Consider the following 23,698-nt stretch of genomic DNA (forward strand, 5'->3'; position numbering starts at 1 on the left):
TGTTAATCATCTTTATGGACACATTTAACAGCACTTCAAGAGTAAAATAGGAGAATATAACACCTCTAAAGCTTTGGTGGACGCTGGTGGTCTCTGGAGTTCTAGGGAGAACATGCCAGTGCTGAAGGCGAGATTGTGGAGCTCCAGTCGTTCACCGAGTACAGTGAGGAGGAAGGCCGTTTTCCACAGTGTGTTGGTGGCTACCTGCGTCTGACGACCTGTTGACACTTTGTTCTTCTTACCCTGAACACAAAAACCAGTTTGAGGACTTCATACACACACCTTTGCTTGCTGCTTGCTTGAGCGTCTTTACTGTCACATTTAAAAAAACATTCTCTGATAGTAGAACATAAAACAATAAAAGAACACAGAGAAAATACATAAAACAGTGAAAATAATTTGTTAGTTAGTGTTACTTAATAACATAACATATAGTGGGTAAAATAATTATTTGATCACATGCTCATTATGTGAATGAACCTCCTTGCAAACATATGAAAACTACATCTTTTTTGGAGGGTTGGTAGGTTTATTTGAACACATAATGACAAAATGTAACAAAAAGAAAAATTAAATAGGTATTTGATCCCCTACTGACCAGCTAATATTTGGAACCCCACAGACCAGTTATGTGTACATGAAACACGCAAATTAGTTGTGTCCCTTTAAGCAATAATATGTAAAATACTCCTACATTCAACATGCTATCTGGATAAAACACCTGTCACAAAAAAAATGAATTGATTAATAATAAAAATTCTACTACCTTAACATTTGACAACAAAACAATTATACAAAGTGAATTGGTAAAGAATCACTGGATTATCTTCAACCCATCTCTCGGATTTGAGTTACACAGTGGTAGTTACTTAAACAGCCTCCTTTCATCTCTGTAATATTGCTAAAATGTGTCCCCTTTTTTATTTTATTTTTTATTTTTATTTTTTCCAAGATGGCACTGCTGTAGTGGCTGCTGTAGGCAGGAGCTCTGTGCTCTTGTGTCATCCTTTTGTGTTTTCCTCTTGTTTTCATGTGTTATTATATTTTTTTGCATTTTGGTCCGGGACCCTTTGTGACTGTGTGACAAGGGGTGGCACTTTCGTGACCTCTGTGGTGCTTTTTTTTGTGGACTTTTGGATCTGCCTCCCGGGAGCCTTTTGGCCATGGAGACCAGCTGCTGGGTCTCTGCTACACTGGAGTCTGTTTGGAGGGACTGGAGGAGATGCGGATGAGGGGACAGGGCTGCTGTTTGGAGGGACTGGAGGAGATGCGGATGAGGGGACAGGGCTGCGGAGCTAGCACTGAGCGCTGGGACGGTGAGGCTTCACGGTGTCTCGACTGGGTGAGCAGGTGTCGGACACCTCAATCACCTTGGACGTATCCTCGCTCATCCATGCGGACTGGACATTGGCCGAGAGTGGAGTCGGCTGTCTTGGTTGCTTTGTTGGGTCTGCTTCTGTCTCTGGCCATGCTCCCTCCTCCCCAGCGGACAATGGGGTGGAACACCGCAGAGGCCACCACAGTGTATATGTTTATTTTACTTTTTATTCATAGCTGTATGTAGACGTGTCTGGTTGTATTTGCTGCTTTAATGTCTTTAATGTCCTCTGTGTTCTTTGATGTTTCCCTCTTACACACATGTAAGAGGGATGTGTACTATGGCTATGAGTTTTTTTTTTTTTTTTTTCCCCCTTGGCCTCAGTCTGCACCCCCACTACAGGGCCCAGGCTAAGACCGATTTTTTAAAATTTTATTTTAATCTTCTATTCTCCCCCCCCCCCCCCCCCCCCCCCCCCATGTTTACCTGTATGTCATCTTTTTTGTAAGGGGCGCTGGAAGCCGGCAGACCCGTCAGCGATCCTGTTCTGTCTCCCTGTAATGTTTGTCTGATCTTGAATGGGATTGTGCTGAAAATTGTAATTTTCCTGAAGGAACTCTCCTGACGGAATAAATAAAGTACTATCTAATCTTTCTGTCCACCACCAACGCTGAGATTATTAGGCATGCGTTTGTTATGTCTCGTGTTGATTAATGTATAGTATTGTTTTCAGGTCTCCCTACGTCTAGCATTAGAAGATTAAAATTGGTACAAAATTTGGCTACTAGACTTTTGACAAGGACAACAAAGTTTGATCATATTACGCCTGTACTGGCTCACCTGCACTGGCTTCCTGTGCACTTAATATGTGACTTTAAGGTTTTATTGCTTACGTATAAAATACTCAACGGTCTAGCTCCATCTTATATTGTTGATTGTATAGCCAGAAATCTGTGTTCTAAGAACTCTGTCTTATATTATTGATTCCCATAGCCCCAAAAAAAAGAAAAGTTAATCTGAGGCTGAGTTGACTTGAAACTGTTTAATGTTGCACTTTTTATATGTAGTAAAAAATTGAGGCAGTTTAATGTTAAGAATTGCATGTTTTCCACTTTTTAAGTACCGGTTTGAGCACCATTTATAAAGCACTGCGACGTGGTGGCGATTTTTCCCGGGTGTACCCCGCCTACCGCCCGAATGCAGCTGAGATAGGCTCCAGCACCCCCCGTGACACCAAAAGGGACAAGCGATAGAAAACGGATGGATGGATGGATGGATGATTTGGAACTAATATAGGTTCAAATGTAAACGATACCCATCCCTAATCCCAATGGGATTAGGGATGGAATTTCGCCTTTCGTTCACAATCATTATGAAAGACAAGACGATGGATGTATTTTGTTTTTTTATGCTTTCTAACTAAAAAAAAAAAAAAAAAAAACGTAAATAAAGTAATCTGACAGCTGAACCAAAGGGAAGTTCTCTATTCCGCCCATAAAACCCAATAATAACCATCGTAATAGCGCAAACAGTATTCACATTTTTTTTCCTTACTTGAATATTAACATTATATTAATACTAATATTAATATTAGTGATATTGTTATTTTAAGCGCTAATACAGACAAACCTTTTATAGCAATGCCATGGTCATTACCATGTGTGTCTATGTTTACACTTTTGAGTGTAAGATGCTTTCTTGTTTCCTTAGTTGTGGAAGTTTATTGTAGATCATAAATCATGCCTCTCACCTTGATAATAGAAGGACAATAATGTAATTTGACATGTTGGTCCACTTTGACAGCCAATTTAGACACGGGATTGGCAAAAACGACATGAAAAGACAATTGGTTTCACCTTCCTTTTCTTCGCAAGGATTAGGAGTCATTGTTCATATAAAGGGGACTATAACAATATTCTATCAGTTGGCATCCTACTGACAGCAGACTTTATATAGTAAGTGATGTTTTATGTTTGTTTTTTGGCTCTCATGAATTCTGCAGTGAGTAGAAATCAGTAATGTAGTGAAGAAAAAAAGCAAACATTGTGATGCGTTTTTAAATGAATGTTTAAAATTTTCAAAATGTGTAAATATTAAATGTTATTATAAACGTGGCCGTTACTACATTATATATAAACTTCCATCCATCCATTTTCTACCGCTTATTCCCTTTTGGGGTCGCTGGCGCCCATCTCAGCTACAATCGGGCGGAAGGCGGTGTACACTCTGGACAAGTCGCCACCTCATCGCAAGGCCAACACAGATAGACAGACAACATTCACACTCACATTCACACACTTGGGCCAATTTAGTGTTGCCAATCAACCTATCCCTAGGTGCATGTCTTTGGAGGTGGGAGGAAGCCGGAGTACCCGGAGGGAACCCACGCATTCACGAGGAGAACATGCAAACTCCACACAGAAAGATCCCGAGCCTGGGATTGAACTCAGGACTGCAGGACCTTTGTATTGTGAGGCAGAGGCACTAACCCCTCTCCCACCGTGAAACTTACAGCATGTATATAAAACTTTAATGGTGGTGTTTGAATATTTTAAGGGATTTCATATGCAGAATAGAGCGACTCCCATAACATTAAATTTAAGCAGACTTTTGATTGCATTTATTCAATATTTAGAATATATTTAAAAAAAAAAACATTTTGTCATGTTTTTCATTATGATTGTGAGAGGCAAATTTACAAAAAAAAGTGCAACTCCCTTTTAAAAATTATGTAAGGGACACTGATTAAAAAGTAATTATTTTGTTTTGCCATTAATCAGAAGTTAACAACAAACACTGATTACTCGCGATAAATATTTTCATCAATTTTAAACAATCAATCAATAGCCTTGTTTTTTTAAGTTAATTAAATATTTTTGGTTGATAACATAAGAAGTAATTTTGTTTAGACTTCTGAAATTTCCATTTAAAATGTAACTGTTATGTGACTATTTGGTGCTTTTGACCAAGAGTTGAATGAACATTAATGTTTTCTCGGGGATAGTGCTTACCTTCGTCTGTGGCTGTTCCACTTTCAGGTCTGGAGGGTTAGCTAGAAGCTCATTAGCTAAATCCACAGCCAGTCGACATGACTCGTTATTGTATCCATGAGCATGGAGGGCCTCAGCACATGCAAACAGCACCTATTTGGGGTACACATCTTCTTTTACTTAAACCACTACTGAGATATACCAAATCAAATCAGTCAAGATTGGGTGAAGAAAAAACATCACATTCATTGGTGGTTTAGCCATTTTCACATACAAGAGCTCCATAAAATATTTTTATGATGCTAAGGCTAGATGAACAAGCCAAACTGACAATACATAATTGAATGAACTTTAGAGCATGAGAAAAATATAAAGAAATCTTGTCAATCTCTATGGAAAACAACTTTAAGTACACAGCTCTAACACTGTGTACTTGTCCCATCACTTCTATTCTGCTCAGGCATGGAACGATTGCCCTAGTGAGAGCACCCCAAAAAAAAAATTGCAATGGAACCCGCAAACCAAATGGCCGAAGATATGAGATTCCGACATAATATTTTTTGTGACAAATTTCTACAAGGTACCAATGCTTGCAAAATCTGGTAAGTTTTCATGTATGTTAACAGATGATTTGCTTGTCAGGATTAATGAAGATAATGCAATACAACCCGTTTATGTTGACACCTCTTGAACTGGCAGACTGACGTCGGCAGAAACGGCTGTCGACATAACTGAAATTGGGTCTGAAATTGTGTGTTACTTGCACATGTATTTGTGGCTTTTTCCACAGACAAAAGAAGAATGGCAGATGATTATGCATTTTTAACCAATAGCAGCTAGTTGACCTGGTTTTTCCTCCATGTGTGTTTATTTTGATGTACATTATTGTGTTTAGTTATATTCTATATTCTTGTATACATGGGCCATAAAGCTTTAGCATAATACGTATTTTATAATGGACGGTGTGGCACAGTGGGGAGAGTGGCGGTGCGCAACCCGAGGGTCCCTGGTTCAATCCCCACCTAGTACCAATCTCGTCACGTCCGTTGTGTCCTGAGCAAGACACTTCACCCTTGCTCCTGATGGGTGCTGGTTAGCACCTTGCATGGCAGCTCCCTCCATCAGTGTGTGAATGTGTGTGAATGGGTAAATGTGGAAGTAGTGTCAAAGCGCTTTGAGTACCTTGAAGGTAGAAAAGCGGTATACAAGTACAACCCATTTATCATTTATTTATGAAAAAAATTAATTGGTGCATTGTTAGTTGTTTTTGTATAATCCAGGGAAATACAGTCATGCTTTTATTTTGAAGCCTACTTGGAACTACAGAAAACCTTGTTTATCGCCGTTACAGGCTTAAAAGTGTTAAATTCATTTCTATGAATTATTAAGGGAAATAATGGATATATATGCATATCATATTTTTATAGCTATAGCATAAACGTGTTTTACTTTCTAAAATGTGTTTTTAACATTATGAGAGCCCTCAAGATATGAAATCACACCCACATAGTCCTCTTCCCAGTCATTTAACCCAATATAATGCCGTCTGAGGTTGAGCCAACCGGTATTAAACAACATTAAACAGAGTGCTGTGATTCTTTTGCTCTCATCTCGTATCCATTTAGTAGTGTAGTGTTAATATCATTAGTTAATGTCTGCATTTTTTATTTGAATTTTTTTAATTTAGGCAAAAATATGTATAATAATATTTAAAGAAATTCTGCAAGAGAGTGAAGCATACTTTGAACCGCAATATAGCGAAGGACAACTGTATACCTGGCAGAGGGGATTACAAGAAAAAAATAAAATGATCAATTGATTTAAATTGTTTTCTTTGGCTTTAATATTGGAATAGTATACCTACATTGGATTGATAATTTTTTCATGAATTAAAATGTGAAGAATTTTGACGTGTCCCTCACACCCTTTGTGAATTCTATATTTTCTGAGACTCTGCATAAATGAACTTACATCCATACGTCCCTCTTGCTCCAGCGGTTTGATCCCTGCAAAGATGTCTGCCTCCTCCTCTTGTTGGTTGTCAACCAGCTGTCGATCTCCCCCCTCCTCTGAAGCAGGGCTTATGTAGTAGGCTTGATAGTCGTCATCACCCACAATGATTCCAAGCGCATCTGCTTCTTGGTGAGATAATGTGCACACAACCTGTGCCGCGCCATCTGCTGCTTTTCCGTCACACTCTTTCTCCAGATGGCTTGGGGGTGCTTTAGTAGATAAGGAAGGATTTGACTGGTTGCTGTTGTCTAAATTCACATCCTTGTCATTGACTGACACCTCCACCTTCTGTTCTTGAGGGTGTCCTAGTCTACCAGGATCATCAACTACCACCACTTGGGTCTCTGTGAAATGTAAAGTGGATGTCACAGGCGCTGCAGCATGACAGGCATTTGAGGTTTGGCTACTACGCTTCATTTCCAATACCATGCTCCGACCACAGTTGCTGTTATTGCACAATTCTTGGAGCAGCGGACTTCGGGACGAAAAGATCTCTGGTCCTGGAGGAGGGCATTCTAATGTGTTGCTTGCCTCAGCCCCCAAAGCCAGACTATAGCCATCATCAAGGCTGAGTTCAGCGAGGTCTGGCTCCAGAGAACTATCCTCACTGCTGGTTCTCCGCTTGGCATTGACATTTTTAGCAGGTCCGGTCCCACCACATCCGCCTAATATCCCCCCTTTCCCACAGCTTTGTATTAATTTTAACTTCCCCCCAGAAGAATTACCTTGTCCTTTGTAGAAACACTTCACCCCTGCATCTTCGAGGGACAGTGACACGCTCCCTCCCAGACGAACTACCATACTTCCTCCACCATTCATTGAAAAAGCCTTCTTTTTGGTTAGCATGGTCTCTTTTGGTCGCACTACGACTTCTTCCTGAGGTGAATGACCACTTTCTCTTCCTTTAAAATCTGCTCCTCTTGGTTCAGATGTGTCTCCGAGTCCTCCCAATGAAGTTCTTACTGCTCTCGGGTGCTGCATTCCCCGAGGCCAGCAAAAAGTGTTAGTCTTTTTATCTGTACTGCAGAATGTAATGCCTTCCAGGGGGTAGGCCACCTGCCAGTTGAAATAACAGGACTCTACAGCGGGTTTAAAGCCCAAGAAAAGCTTGTCCAAGGACTTGCGATGTTGCCCGCGCTTCACTATCTCGATAACTTTAAGGTGCCACTGCTTCAACTGACTAGCCAGTTCCAGACGCCTGCAAGAAATTGTACAGAGTCAGAAATGTACACTTCATTATATTCATCAGTACCCAAAATCTTAAATATGTGGATCTCAGTTAGTTTATATAGTAAGCTTAGTTAAACAAATATGATCAACAAGTGGAACTTCAAATTCCGAGCTAAAGGTGCCAATAGAAAAACGGCAGCAAATCAGTGATATATCACCGCGACAATCAAGTTCACTAACTTTTGGCAAAATACATTTTTGAGACATGTCATCTTCAACTCCCAAAAACACATCTACACATTGGTAAGCCTTTGATACGAGAAGAGTGGTGCATCCATCCCATCCATCCATTTTCTACCGCTTATTCCCTTTCGGGGTCGCGGGGGGCGCTGGCGCCGATCTCATACAAAAACAAAATACCACTGTACTTATTTTCCCCGTTTCGCAAAAAAACTGTTCGCTTTCGAGCTCTCCACGGAAAATGTCAATAAAGTATTTTTTTTTCTAGAAGTGACCTGATTTGATATTAATCACATATCAGACGACATCAACACAAAAAAAAACAGTAAAGCATTACACCGGATTGGGTCTAAAATCTTCCTTATTAACACCTCAATATGTGCAGTTCATTCCAGACTCAAGCACTTCTACCCAGCAGGGCCCGGATCCATAATACAGAGCACATGTGATCACAACAACAATAAAGTACATTTCTTTACAAGTATCCAAGCAGGAAGTGTCAGCCCAACCCGAGCTACAGAGCAGGACAAAAGAGGCCAAGCTAAATTCTAAGGGCGGTTTAATGTAATTTGACAAAACAAAAGCAGAATAAGTGCTTAGTGTAAATTAACAGAAAAGTAGCTGGAACGGTCATACTGTATAAATAAGAATAGGCAGATGTGAACACAGAATTAGCAGGTACTTTATTAAAGCGTCTTGAGAGAATTAAAAAAAAAAAACACTACTCCAAGCGTGAATGTTCGAAAACTGTAAATGACAATATTTTGCCGCAAACGTCAGCAGCCCAAGAAAAAAGGTTTGTAGAATGACTTTTTAACTAAAGTGAAAATGTTGTATCGGAACGTCCCTAATTTTATTGCAGCACTCTTTAAAAATCTTATGAATATAATTTAATGTCTAGCAATAACAATTCTAAAGTGCAAAGATCAATGAGAAAATGCTGTTTGTAAACTGACCTGCAAGGGCTCACAGCGGGGTCAAGCACTGCCAGCTTCCATAACATCACCATTTCATCACACATGCTAGCACAGGCATGAGCTGCCACCTCCGACTGGCCGTTGCTCCGTCCGGTGTGTCCACTGGCACTACTATGGGACGCTGAAGTTCGAACACTATACCACCAGCTGATGATCTAAAAATAGAATTACAATCACATGTAAACAGTGAAGCAAAAGCACATGTACAAAATGTCAAAATGACAACTGTCAAGTGTTCTTTTGTCCGCCTGCGCTTGAAAAGGCTGAGAAGGTCATAGAGGACGCTTTATCAACTCAACTCCATTATATTTTGCAGGGTTTATCTCACACTAGAACTTAGACGTGTCAAAAAAACTATTTTCTAATTAATCGTGATTATTACTTGTAACTTCTGGATGTGGATAGATCGGGCCGTTTTGGAATGATAGACGTCTGCTTGCTAGACCTGCCAGCTAGTATGGGAATACGTCGCCGGCTACATCCAGCGGCCTGTGAAGGCCGTCAAATGAACAGACGCCAGCCGTGTGATCGGAAACGCAGATGCCGAGCGGGGCTAAAAACAAAGCAAAAGGCTGATCCCCACAGAACACCGCTTCCCTTCATCCTGAAGCCGGATTTAAAAGGAAGATGCAAGACAACTGATCAGGGTAAGAAGTCAGTTAAGTTAGAACAAGTTTGTTCTGCTTTGATTGTTTTGGAGTTGGATATGCATTCTACTGAGGTGGTAAACTATGATGCGTTCAGTTTATCAAAGCACCAAACAAACAATAGGAATATGCGTTTTACTGAGGTGGCGAACTATGATGCGTTCAGTTTATCAAAGCACCAAACAAACAATCGGAAAATTCCTGTCATATTAATTCCTAGATATGGTCGTAATTATTTCAAGTGCACTGCGCATAATAAACACAACATTATTAATATTGTTACTACAGATAATTTGATCAAAAATTCTCTAAAACAGTCCACTACCTATAAAATAGGTTTTTTAAACATAAGATCATTGTCTCCCAAAACGTTATTAGTTAATGAGGTCATCAGAGACAACAATCTTAACGTAATCGATCTCAGCAAAACCTGGCTTAAACCAGACGACTTTTTTGCGCCAAATGAGGCATCTCCTCCTAACTATACATATGCGCATATTGCCCGTCCCCTTAAAAGGGGTGTGGGGGTCGCACTAATATACAACGAAAACTTTGACCTTAGTCCTAACACAAATAATAAATATAAATCGTTTGAGGCGCTTACTTTGAGGTCTGTCACACCGCTGCCTCTATACCTGGCTGTTATCTACCGCCCCCCAGGGCCCTTTTCGGACTTTATTAATGAATTCTCAGAGTTTGTTGCTGATCTAGTGACGCACGCCGATAATATAATTATAATGGGGGACTTTAATATCCATATGAATACCCCATCGGACCCACCGTGCGTAGCGCTCCATACTATAATTGATAGCTGTGGTCTTACACAAATAATAAATGAACCCACGCATTGCAACGGTAGTACGATAGACCTAGTGCTTGTCAGGGGTATCACCGTTTCCAAAGTTATGATACTCCCCTATACTAAAGTAATGTCCGATCATTACCTTATAAAATTTGAGGTTCAGACGCATGTTCGCCAAACTAATAATAATAATAACTGCTATAGCAACCGCAACGTCAATACGACCGCAACGTCAATACGGCCACAACGACAACTCTTGCTGACCTACTGCCCTCGGTAATGGCACCATTCCCAAAGTATGTGGGCTCTAATGATAACCTCACTAACAACTTTAATGACGCCCTGCGCAAAACCATTGATTATCACTAACAACTTTAACGACGCCCTGCACGAAAACATTGATAATATAGCACCGCTGAAGTTAAAAAAGGCTCCAAAAAAGCGTACCCCGTGGTTTAAAGAAGAAACTAGAGCTCAGAAAGTATTACGTAAAAAGCTTGAACGCAAATGGCGCACGACTAAACTTGAGGTGCACCATCAAGCATGGAGTGATGGTTTAAAAACTTATAGACGCATGCTTACCTTAGCTAAAGCTAAATATTACTCAAATCTCATCCACCTTAATAAAAACGATCCTAAATTTTTGTTTAGTACAGTAGCATCGCTAACCCACAAGGGACCCCTTCCAGTAGCTCCACCCACTCAGCAAATGACTTTATGCAATTCTTTAATAAGAAAATGTAAGTCATTAGAAAGGAGATTAAAGACAATGTGTCCCAGCTACAACTGGGTTCTATTAACACAAATACGATTGTATATACAGCGGATACCGACCTCCAAAATAGTTTCTCTCGTTTTGAGGAAATAACATTAGAAGAATTGTTACAACGTATAAATGGAATAAAACAAACAACATGTATACTTGACCCACTTCTTAGGAAACTTATCAAGGAGCTCTTTGTATTATTAGGTCCATCAGTGCTAAATATTATGAACTTATCACTTTCCTCTGGCACTGTTCCCCTAGCATTCAAAAAAGCGGTTATTTATCCTCTCTTTAAAAGACCTAACCTCGATCCTGACCTCATGGTAAAATACCGACCGGTGTGTCACCTTCCCTTTATTTCAAAAATCCTCAAAAAACTTGTTCCAGAGCAGCTAAATGAACACTTAGAGTCTAACAATCCATGTGAAACCTTTCAATCCGGTTTCAGGGATTATCACTCGACGGAGACAGCCCTCGCAAAAATGACTAATGATCTATTGCTAACTATGGATTCTGATGCGTCATCTATATTGCTGCTCCTCGATTTTAGCGCTGCTTTCGATACCGTCGATCATAATATTTTATTAGAGCGTATCAAAACACAAATTGGTATATCAGACTTAGCCCTGTCTTGGTTTAACTCTTATCTTACTGACAGGATGCAGTTCGTCTCCCATAACAAAGCTACCTCGGACTACGTTAAGGTAACGTGTGGAGTTCCAAAGGTCCTTGGCCCTGCACTCTTCAGCATATACATGCTGCCGCTAGGTGACATCATACGCAAACACGGTGTTAGCTTTCACTGTTATGCTGATGACACCCAACTCTACATGCCCCTAAAGCTGACCAACACGCCGGATTGTAGTCAGCTTGAGGCGTGTCTTAATGAAATTAAACAATGGATGTCCGCTAACTTTTTGCAACTCAACGCCAAAAAAACTGAAATGCTGATTATCGGTCCTGCTAGACACCGACCTCTATTTAATAATACAACTTTAACATTTTACAACCAAACAATTAAACAAGGCGACTCGGTAAAGAATCTGGGTATTATCTTCGACCCAACTCTCTCCTTTGAGCCACACATTAAAAGCGTTACTAATATGGCCTACTTTCATCTCCGTAATATCGCTAAAATTCGCTCCATTTTGTCCACTAAAGACGGTGAGATCATTATCCATGCGTTTGTTACGTCTCGTCTCGATTACTGTAACGTATTATTTTTGGGTCTCCCCATGTGTAGCATTAAAAGATTACAGTTAGTACAAAATGCGGCTGCTAGACTTTTGACAAGAACAAGAACGTTTGATCATATTACGCTTATCTGGCTCACCTGCACTGGCTTCCTGTGCACTTAAGATGTGACTTTACGGTTTTACTACTTACCTCTAAAATACTACACGGTCTAGCTCCAGCCTATCTTGCCAATTGTATTGTACCATATGTCCCGGCAAGAAACCTGCGTTCAAAGGACTCCGGCTTATTAGTGATTCCCAGAGCCCAGAAAAAGTCTGCGGGCTATAGAGCGTTTTCCGTTCGGGCTCCAGTACTCTGGAATGCCCTCCTGGTAACAGTTCGAGATGCCACCTCAGTAGAATCATTTAAGTGTCACCTTAAAACTCATTTGTATACTCTAGCCTTTAAATAGACTCCCTTTTTAGACCAGTTGATCTGCCGTTTCTTTTCTTTTTCTCCTCTGTCCCACTGGAGGGGGTCCGGTCCGGTGGCCATGGATGAGGTGCTGGCTGTCCTGAGTCGGGTCAGGATGGACCGCTCGTTCAGAGTCGGGACCCAGGTTGGACCGCTCGCCTGTGTATCGGCTAGGGACATATCTGCGCTGCTGATCCGCCTCCGCTTGGGATGGTCTCCTGCTGGCTCAGCTGTGGACGGGACTCTCGCTGCTGTGTTGGATCCACTATGGATTGAACTTTCACAGTATCATGTTAGACCCGCTCGACATCCATTGCTTTCGGTCCCCTAGAGGGGGTGGGGGTTGCCCACATATGTGGTCCTCTCCAAGGTTCTCATAGTCATCATTGTCACCGACTTCCCACTGGGTCATCATTGTCACCGACGTCCCACTGGGTGTGAGTTTTCCTTGCACTTATGTGGGCCTACCGTGGATGTCGTAGTGGTTTGTGTTGTGGTTTGTGCAGCCCTTTGAGACACTAGTGATTTAGGGCTATATAAATAATCATTGATTGATTGATGATTGAATCAAATAAAAAACAAAAACAAAACAAAAAACTTTTTTTTAATTTTTTAAATCTGTCCCGTCCTGCCACAAAGGCAAATCAAGTTGATGGAGATGAACATATCTGCTGTACAGAATTACTTTAGAAAATAGAAAGTGTTGGATACGTCGCTTGTTGCTTTATTAGTATTTGACTTGATTCAATGTTTGGGTACAATTTTATTAGACAAAACCCTGTTTATTTTCAGTTATACATTTATCACAGCTGAGGTTGCTGAGGTAGTTAAAAAAGCTCCTCAGCGGCAAAACCCCGGGGGTGGATGATTCCGCCCGGAGTTCCTTAAGGCTCTGGATGCTGTGGGGCTGTCTTTGTTGACAAGACTCTGCAACCAGTCTACATATGCTTTGTGGACTTGGAGAAGGCATTCGACCGTGTCCCTCGGGAAGTCCTGTGGGGAGTGCTCAGAGAGTATGGGGTATCGGACTGTCTTATTGTGGCTGTCCGCTCCCTGTACGATCAGTGTCGGACACATTTCCAGTGAGGGTTGGCTGTCCTTTGTCACCGATTCTGTTCATAACTTTTATGGACAGAATTTCTAGGCGCAGTCAAGGCGTTGAGGGGTTCCGGTTTGGTGGCCGCGGGATTAGGTCTCTGCTTTTTGCAGATGATGTGGTCCTGATGGCTTCATCTGGCCGGGATCTTCAGGTCTCACTGGATCGGTTCGCAGCCGAGTGTTAAGCGACCGGAATGAGAATCAGCACCTCCAAGCCTGAGTGTCATCTCCCAGTTGGGGAGGAGACCCTGCCCCAAGTGGAGGAGTTCAAGTACCTAGGAGTCTTGTTCACAAGTGGTGGAAGAGTGGATCCCATGCAGCGTCGTCAGTAATGCGGACGTTGTACCGATCCGTTGTGGTGAAGAAGGAGCTGAGCCAGAAGGCAAAGATCTCAATTTACCGGTCGATCTACGTTCCCATCCTCACCTATGGTCATGAGCTTTGGGTTATGACCGAAAGGACAAGATCACGGGTGGCGGGGCTCTCCCTTAGAGATAGGATGAGAAGCTCTGCCATCCGAGAGGAGCTCAAAGTAAAGCCGCTGCTCATCCACATTGAGAGGTGCCAGATGAGGTGGCTCGGGCATCTGGTCAGGATGCCACCCAAACGCCTCCCTAGGGAGGTGTTTAGGGCACGTCCAACCGGTAGGAGGCCACAGGGAAGACCCAAAACACGTTGGGAAGACTATGTCTCCCGGCTAGCCTGGGAATGCCTCAGGATCCCCCGGGAAGAGCTGGACGATGTGGCTGGGGAAAGGGAAGTCTGGGCTCCCCGGCTTAGGCTGCTGCCCCCGCGATCCGACCTCGAATAAGCGGAAGAAGATGGATGGATGGATGGCATTTATCACAGCTTTTATCTATTTTGCAGAGGAATTGAGTTAATCATAGATCTGGCACCCAATGTTATTAAAACATTATTGGTATTAAATCAAGAATGGTTTTGACTCGAGAATCGATTCTGAATCAAATTACCGCCAAGAATCGAAGCGAATCATGTGGTGCCCAAAGATTCACAGCACCACATATATTACAGGAAATTTTCAGGATAAGTTGAGAACCTAAACCCAAGGATAGCATCAAATAATGTGCAGTCAGGGCTAGCAAAGGCTTTCTCTGCTAGCCTAACATAAATCCATACAGCCATCCATCCATTTTGTACCGCTTATTCCCTTCGGGGTCGCGGGGGGTGCTGGAGCCTATCACAGCTACAATTGGGCGGAAGACGGTGTACAGCCTGGACAAGTTGCCACCTAATTGCAACCTAACATAAATCATGATCATAAATTAATAAGTTAATTTTTCTTTTAATTTACTTTCCATCCATCCATCCATTTTTTACCGCATGTCCCGTTCGGGGTCTATAACTAAATAAACATATCTACCTTATTATTTTCATGTCAAATGAGGCCCCAGTGTTGCTTGGTTTTTTTACGTTGGAGCTTTTATCCAATCACAATTCGTCAAGCTTGTTGCCAGCGCAGTTTGAATTCTGCCAGTGGCCTTTTGAATCATTAGCGGAAGCTGTGCAGTGTAAACGAACGGAGGAGATTCAGTTGCGAAATGCCAATCAGATCAAATATTGTTGACAAGCCCATCTAGGTAGCCTTACATTAAATGTGACTGTCATTGGAAAATCACTCGTCACTACCAAGTAAGTATATAATCACAAGTTGCAAGTGGCACCGGAGCCATACGAAACATAGAAAGCCACAGAAAACTCACCAGTACTCACTTTTTTAACACACAAAGAAGGAAAGCAAAATGTTGATAAGGTGACAGATGTATATTTGCAAGGCCATTTTCAAGAAGGATACTTAAGAGGAACTAGATCTTGTGAGACGAGGTCGGCCAACACCGGAAGGTAGCTAAGCTGTCCCGGCGGAGAAATGGTTTGCCCACCACTTCCACTCGAATCAACCAACTACGAGTGGTACCACTGGCTTAAACGGTGTGGGATGGGTGCTACAAATTGTGAGTTCCAATATTTATTTTATTTATTTTTTCATATTTCATTTGTTTTATACAATTCTTTTCATTTTGACAGTACCACGTAAGATATGTTAATGTACTGGCTTCAGCAGTTGCAGAGACATGTTTTCGATGTCGATGGAGATTTGTTTAGCTTTTTTAATTTTTACTATAAGACCAGTGTCACTGTACTTTTTCAGGAGGTTGTTCTAGTTAATTTTTTCAGATTCTACGTATACTTCTCCAACAATTCTTTGAGTAATTCTTGAACTTGATCATCCATTGTTTGAGATTCAATGAGTTCATTACTGAAGTCAACGTTTGCTTCATGCAATCGGTTACAGTGATGATTGAATTTAGCAAACTCTTCTATCAAAGATTCAATGAGTTCATTACTGAAGTCAACGTTTGCTTCATGCAATTGGTTATAGTGATGATTGAATTTAGCAAACTCTTCTATCAACAAGAGTTCCACCTATTGCTTGCCTTTCTGATGATAAGGTTGGCTTTCTTTGTGAAAGGAGCTTTTAGCATTAGTTCTTTGTCATTTGAGATCTTTTATTTGTTCCTCCATTTTTAGATAATTTTCCATCTAAATGGTTGTCCTTTTCTGTGTCAGCAGTATTGTTATGGACAAAATTTAGAGACTTTTATCTATTTTCCAGTAACTGCTTCTTTTCAACTGTTAAGTTATTAAGAACTTTCATCCACATGCACTTGAAAAGGATGAGAAGATCGTATAGGACGCTTTATCAACTCTAGTAGATTTTGTAGGGTTTATTTTATACCACATCTATTACAGGAGCTAAGTTGATAACTTCAAATGAAAGAAAGATAGCATCAAATACTGCTAGCATAATGAATAATGATCAATATACAATGTATTAATCTCTAGCTGTATCTTAGGACCAACAATAGTACAATTACATACAAGTCAACTCTCCGGTCTTCTCTCATTACAATTTAATTCTTGTACTTCTGTCCATTGCATTCACATTAAATAACTTAACTCCGAACCATTCCCTTCTTTATGTCTTATGCATGTCACATAGTATCAAGAATCAAAACACATCAAACATTCATATTTGCATCAATGTCATAAAATAAAATACATCAATTCATCATCTTTGGTGTCAGTTTCCAAAATTTGACAGAACATTAGTTACAGTACCTGCTCATACGTCAGGCACTGCTCAGTGAGGATCTCCAGCAGTGGAGCAGCATTGCTGTCTCGTCTTTTGAACATTTCCCTAACGATCGATAAAAGGTTCCAGATGCCTTCAGGCTCCCGTCCTCTCAAAGGTCTGAGCAGACACGCCCACTCGGCAGCGGCCGGTGGCTCAGTGGACGACAGATACATGGAATTGACATCACTGTGAAGCAGAAACACGCAAAGAAAGCATAATTAACAATTAGCAGAGTAAACGAGGACCTCAACAGAGACACAGGACGCTTGCAAGTGCTGACAGTCCAAATTCAAAATAGGAGATTAGGGCTGGACCGTTAAGGGCAAATTGAAAATAATGATTATTTTTGATCAATGTTGAAATCCATCCATCCATTTACTACCGCTTATTCCCTTCGGGGTTTCAGGGGGTCGCTGAAACCTATCTCAGCTGCATTCGGGTGGAAGGCGGGGTACACCCTGGACAAGTCGCCACCTCATCGCAGCAATGTTGAAATCATGATAATTAATTAAAATTGTTCTATATGTCATGTAAAATAGTGTTTGGAGGTGGTGATTGAGACATGTTATTTGTAATTAAATAGTCTAATAAAAGGCCAGAAAAAATTCTATCCATCCCTATTTTTCATTATTAGTATCAACATGTCAGTTTTTTGTCATCACTATGCCTTTAGCTCAGTGGTTCTTAACCTTATTGGAGGTACCGAACCCAACTAGTTTCATATGCACATTCACCGAACGCTTCTTAAGTGAAAAATAAAATGTTGGGTTTTTTTTTCAAATTCAAGACAACGTTGTATGTTTTTGGTAACACTTTAGTATGGGGAAAATATTCTAAGTAACAAAGACTTAATTCAGAGTTTTTTTGTCACTAAGGGAACATATTCTAAGGAACAAAGACTTAATTTAGAGTTATTTGGTTAGGGTCAGGTTTAGAGGGTTAGGGTTATAATAAGCCCATGCCGAATAAGGCATTAATAAGTACTTTATAATGACTAGTTAAGAGCCATTATGTTACTAATTTGCATGTTAATAGGCAACTAATTAATGGTAAATATGTTCCCCATACTAAAGTGTTACCATGTTGCACAAAATGAACCGTGCATGAACATTACCTTGTTGAAAGAACAAAACCAACACAGTGCATAAACTGGTTTTTCATTTGAAAAAGGCAAAATATTTTGTCATCATATCGAATTGAATGCAGCTAACACTAAGTGGGTGTATTGTGTATTACAGTGTTTCCCCCAGAATAGTTGTTAGTTAAGGTGGCGTCTCTCTAGGGGGAGGGGGCGTCAGCCGGGCCAGGTGGGCGTAAGGGGAAGGCAATACACCAAACAAAGACTGGTGGTAAAGTAGGTAGGACGGCGGCTTCGTCGCATGAAGAAGACTACAGTTCTTGGTTGTGTTTTCCGCTCCGTATGCTGAATGGCAATATATGATCTATATCTAGATATCTTTCCCATTAAGTAAAAACAAAACACAAAACTGTCCGAGTTACCTCAGATACTAAATATGTCAAAATAAGGACTAAATCAAATTAATGACTTACTGTACATAAGTGTACAGCGAAATGCTGACATGCGCAACTCATCATGCTTAATTTATTACAGCATTTGGGAAGCCTGTAGTTGATTTTTTATTATGTAAATGTTGTATTTTATCAACATGATCACATGGACCCTGCCATTCAAAACTAGGCTGCTACTAATGTAACTATAGCTGAAAAAATAGTACAATAGCAATAGGAGACTAATCATCCCGGAACACCATGAAGTTCATGAAGGTTTTATGATGCATTAACATTATTATATCAACTATCAGAGACAGAAACTCTTCATTTAACATAATGTCTGTTTTTGCTGCCTCAACACAGAAAAAGGTAAAGTAAAATAACTTAGTTGTTAACTGTACATCAATAATGCTGGTCTTTCTCTCAGACAGAGAGGGCTTTGTTGTCTGTATCACTCACACGCACGCATGCACACAGTGCAAAACTAGCTAATGTTGCGCTAAACGCTAATTAATCTTCACCTCAAGGACTGCAAGCGAGCTGAGCTGCCGCTTATATTTCTAGAACCTCCCAGTCAACCCTCCCATACACCTCCCAGTCAAGTAGTCGTTGACTGGGAGGTGTATGTTATAATTTGGGGAGAATCCGCTGTATTATGCTGACCTGCTAAACACCTCTGTGCTAACCCGCACCGTCTCTCCTCTCTGCCTGCCTCTGCTGTAAGCACCGACTCCATGTGCTTTGAATACTCACTGCTGATTGGCTGTTACCGCTCTGAATACGCACTGCTGATTGGCTTTTACATGCCTTCTGAATACGCACTGCTAATTGGCTGTTACCGCTTTGCGTGTAACCAATCGGATGGTTCTGTGGGTGGGAAAATGTTGGGTGCTGTAGAGACGTACTGACAGAGGCAGAGGCAGTACGAAGCATAGCAGCTAGTTAAGACTTTAGTTTAGCATCAAATGATAATATAAATGCATTTAATAAAGTCAAACACAAATAACGCAACAAGAGAAGTATCCTACACTTCTCTTTTGTAAAGTAAATCTGAACAGCAGATATGGGCATCTACATCAACTACAGGACTGTCTCAGAAAATTTGAATATTGTGATAAAGTCCTTTATTTTCTGTAATGCAACTAAAAACATGAAAATGTCATACATTCTAGATTCATTACACATCAACTGAAATATTGCAAGGCGTTTATTATTTTGATATTGCTGATTATGGCATACATCTTAAGAAAACTCAAAAATCCTATCTCAAAATGTTTTGAATATTTCCTCAAAGTAAAAAAAAGATTTATACAGAAAAAACAAAATCAAACATTTGAAAATGTCAATTAATGCACTCAGTACTTGGTTTGGAATCCTTTTGCACAGATTACTGCATCAATGCAGCGTGGCGCAGAGGCAATCAGCCTGTGGCATTGCTGAGGTGTTATGGATGCCCAGGATGCTTCAATAGTTTTAAAAAGCTCTATGGAGATGATGATTTCATTTTTCAGCATGATCTGGCACCTGACCACAGTCCCAAAATCATAGCTTGGTCAGTACACCATGCTATGGTGTACTGACCATGGCATTACTGTCCTCGATTGCCCTGCCAACTCCCCTGATCTGAACCTGATAAGAGAATTTGTGTCAAGAAGAAGCTGAAAGACACCAGACTCAATAATGCCAATGAGCTAATCAATCAATCAATCAATGTTTATTTATATAGCCCTAAATCACAAATGTCTCAAAGGACTGTACAAACCAATACGACTACGACATCCTCGGAAGAACCCACATAAGGGCAAGGAAAACTCACACCCAGTGGGCAAGGAGAACTCACACCCAGTGGGACGCCAGTGACAATGATGACTAGGGGACCGAAAGCAATGGATGTCGAGAGGGTCTAACATGATACTGTGAAAGTTCAATCCACAGTGGCTCCAACACAGCCGCGAGAGTTCAGTTCAAAGCGGATCCAAGACAGCAGCGAGAGTCCCGTCCACAGGAAACCATCCCAAGCGGAGTCGGATCAGCAGCGTAGAGATGTCCCCAACCGATACACAGGCGAGCGGTCCATCCTGGGTCCCAACGAGCGGTCCATCCTGGGTCCCGACTCTGAACAACCAGTACTTCATCCATGGCCATCGGACCGGACCCCCTCCACAAGGGAGGGGGGGACAGAGGAGAAAAAGAAAAGAAGCGGCAGATCAACTGGTCTAAAATGGAGGTCTATTTAAAGTCTAGAGTATACAAATAAGTTTTAAGGTGAGACTTAAATGTTTCTACTGAGGTAGCATCTCAAACTGTTACCGGGAGGGCATTCCAGAGTACTGGAGCCCGAAATGAAAACGCTCCATAGCCCACAGACTTTTTTTGGGCTTTAGAAATCACTAATAAGCCGGAGTCCTTTGAACGCAGATTTCTTGCCGGGACATATGGTACGATACAATTGGCAAGATAGGATGAAGCTAGACCATGTAGAATTTTGTATACGTAAGTAGTAAAACCTTAAAGTCACATCTTAAGTGCACAGGAAGCCAGTGCAGGTGAGCCAGTATAGGCTTAATATGATCAAACTTTCTTGTTCTTGTCAAAAGTCTAGCAGCCGCATTTTGTACCAACTGTAATTGTTTAATGCTAGACATGGGGAGACCCAAAAATAATACGTTACAGTAGTCGAGACGAGACGTAACAAACGCATGGATAATGATCTCCGCGTCGTTAATGGACAAAATGGAGCGAATTTTTGCGATATTACGGAGATGAAAGAAGGCCGTTTTAGTAACGCCTTTAAAGGTGTGACTCAAAGGAGAGAGTTGGGTCGAAGATAATACCCAGATTCTTTACAGAGTCGCCTTGTTTAATTATTTAGTTGTCAAATGTTACAGTTGTATTACTAAATAGAGGTCGGTGTCTAGCAGGACCGATAATCAGCATTTCCGTTTTTTTGGCGTTGAGATGCAAAAAGTTAGCGGACATCCATTGTTTAATTTCATTAAGACACGCCTCCAGCTGACTATAGTCTGGTGTGTTGGTCAGCTTTAGGGGCATGTAGAGTTGGGTGTCATCAGCATAACAGTGAAAGCTAACACCGTATTTGCGTATGATGTCACCCAGCGGTGACACGTTCCCCACACGTTAAGGTAACGTGTGGGGAACTCCACACGTTACCTTAACATAGTCCGAGGTCACACTGTTATGGGAGACGCACTGCACCCTGTCAGTAAGATAAGAGTTAAACCAAGACAGGGCTAAGTCTGACATTCCAATTCGTGTTTTGATACGCTCTAATAAAATATTATGATCAACGGTATCGAAAGCAGCACTAAAATCGAGGAGCAGCAACATAGATGACGCATCAGAATCCATCGTTAGCAATAGATCATTAGTCATTTTTGAGAGGGCTGTCTCAGTAGAGTGATTTGCCCTGAAACCGGATTGAAAGGTTTCACATAGATTGTTAGACGCTAAGTGTTCATTTAGCTGCTCTACAACAATTTTTTCAAGGATTTTCGAAATAAAAGGAAGGTGACACACCGGTCGATAGTTTACCATGAGGTCAGGATTGAGGTTAGGTCTTTTAAGGAGAGAATGAATAACTGCTTTTTTGAATGCTACGGGAACAGTGCCCGAGGAAAGTGATAAGTTTATAATATTTAGCACTGATGGACCTAATAATACAAAGAGATCCTTGATAAGTTTCCCAGGAAGTGGGTCAAGTAAACATGTTGTTTGTTTACTTGTAACACGTTATAATGTTATTTCATCAAAATGAGAGAAACTAGTTTGGATATTTGCAGTATCCACCATATGTATGGTCATATCTGTGTTAACATAACCCAGTTGTAGCTGGGACTCATTGTCTTTAATCTCCTTTCTAATAAGTTCAATTATCTTATTAAAGAACTTCATAAAGTCATCTGCCGAGTAGGTGGAGCTACTGGGAGGAGTCCCATGTTGGGTTAGTGATGCTACTGTACTAAACAAAAATTTTGGATCGTTTTTATTAAGGCGGATGAGATTTAAGTAATATTTAGTTTTAGCTAAGGTAAACATGCGTTTATAAGTTATTAAACTATCACTCTATGCTTGATGGTGCACCTTAAGTTTAGTCGTGCGCCATTTGCGTTCCAGCTTTCTACATAATAATTTTTGAGCTCTCGTTTCTTCTGTAAACCATGGCGTACGCCTTTTTGGAGCCTTTTTTAACTTCAGCGATGCTATACTATCAATGGTTTCGCGCAGGGTGTTGTGAAAGTTGTTAGTGAGGTTATCAATAGAGCCCACATACTTTGGGAATGGTGCCATTACCGAGGGCAGTAGGCCAGCAAGAGTCGTCGTGGCAGCATTAATGTTGCGGCTGCTATAGCAGTTATTATTATTAGTTTGCCGAACATGAGTCTGAACTTCGAATTTTATATGGTAATGATCGGCCATTACTTTAGTACTTTGGAAACGGTAAGGAGGGGGTAGACTCCTCTATTATACACTCCAATATGGGACTGTCGAGGAGAGTCGTCAAAAGCCTCAATAGCAGACGGAGTGTCCTCTGCTGATTGGGATTGTTCCTCCAATTTAAGTTCAATAGGTACCTTCTGGTACCACTCATCCATCCAAGCAGAACTGTACTCTTCAAATGGTGTCCCGGAAGATGGCTGCGCTGGAACAGGAATTGGAGTACGCTGAGCAGCACGTGGCACAGCAGGCAGAGGAGGTCTTGCAGGGCGTGGCAGTCCGGCTGGCAGGAACTGACCCACCCCCGTAGTGGACTGTAAGGAAGACCAGGAGGGAGAAAACAGAGGACTGGGCGGGGCTTGAGCCATAGGGGATGGGGCCAAAGTCCTTGGGGGCGGAGCCTGAAAGTCAGAAGGTGACTGGGAATGACTAGACATAGATTAAAAAAATGTCCTGATAATGTCTAATTGTAGAATTAAAGTCATTTGGAAGTGGCTGACAGAAAGAATTAACAGAATTTTAAAAAATGTCTTTGTCTCTGACGTCATCAAAAGTGGACGGAGGGGTGTAATCAGGAAGCGCCAACGGAATGACTTCATTATTGCTGCAGTCCCAGTGATTGACAGGCCAGTCGGAGAAATCTTTGACGAAGTGGTCAATTGAATTACCAAACACCTGAGATGGGGAATCCTGGGCTGCTTGTAGCTGGCTGTGTTCCGTAGGGAAAAATTGCGGGTTTGGCGCGTCTGTCGCGAGCCGAAGCCTTCTTGTGCGACTTCCGCCTTCGCGGACGCGTGCGAACTGGCTGAGAACGGACATCCACGGGCCAGATGGAGTCCATCGGGACCAAAACACCTCCAGGTCCCCACGTCATATCGTCTTCTGGAGAACAGTGGAGCGTCTCCG

The 23,698-nt window shown here is 41.4% G+C and overlaps 1 protein-coding gene across 5 annotated transcripts in view; it reads right to left on the reverse strand.

Moving 5' to 3' along the window:
- zswim8 (zinc finger, SWIM-type containing 8) overlaps positions 1-23,698 on the reverse strand; it is a 161,910-nt gene that overhangs the window by 74,142 nt on the left and 64,070 nt on the right. For all 5 annotated transcript variants that reach the window (XM_061911047.1, XM_061911046.1, XM_061911045.1 and 2 more), the window contains exons 8-12: positions 16,810-17,011; positions 8,688-8,863; positions 6,280-7,519; positions 4,330-4,461; positions 64-243 (exon numbers count right to left, since the gene is read on the reverse strand). In XM_061911047.1, coding sequence (XP_061767031.1) covers positions 64-243; positions 4,330-4,461; positions 6,280-7,519; positions 8,688-8,863; positions 16,810-17,011 — 1,930 coding nt within the window. The remainder of the gene's footprint in view (positions 1-63; positions 244-4,329; positions 4,462-6,279; positions 7,520-8,687; positions 8,864-16,809; positions 17,012-23,698) is intronic.

Source organism: Nerophis ophidion, linkage group LG09 (assembly GCF_033978795.1).
Source record: "Nerophis ophidion isolate RoL-2023_Sa linkage group LG09, RoL_Noph_v1.0, whole genome shotgun sequence".
Lineage (NCBI taxonomy): Eukaryota > Metazoa > Chordata > Actinopteri > Syngnathiformes > Syngnathidae > Nerophis > Nerophis ophidion.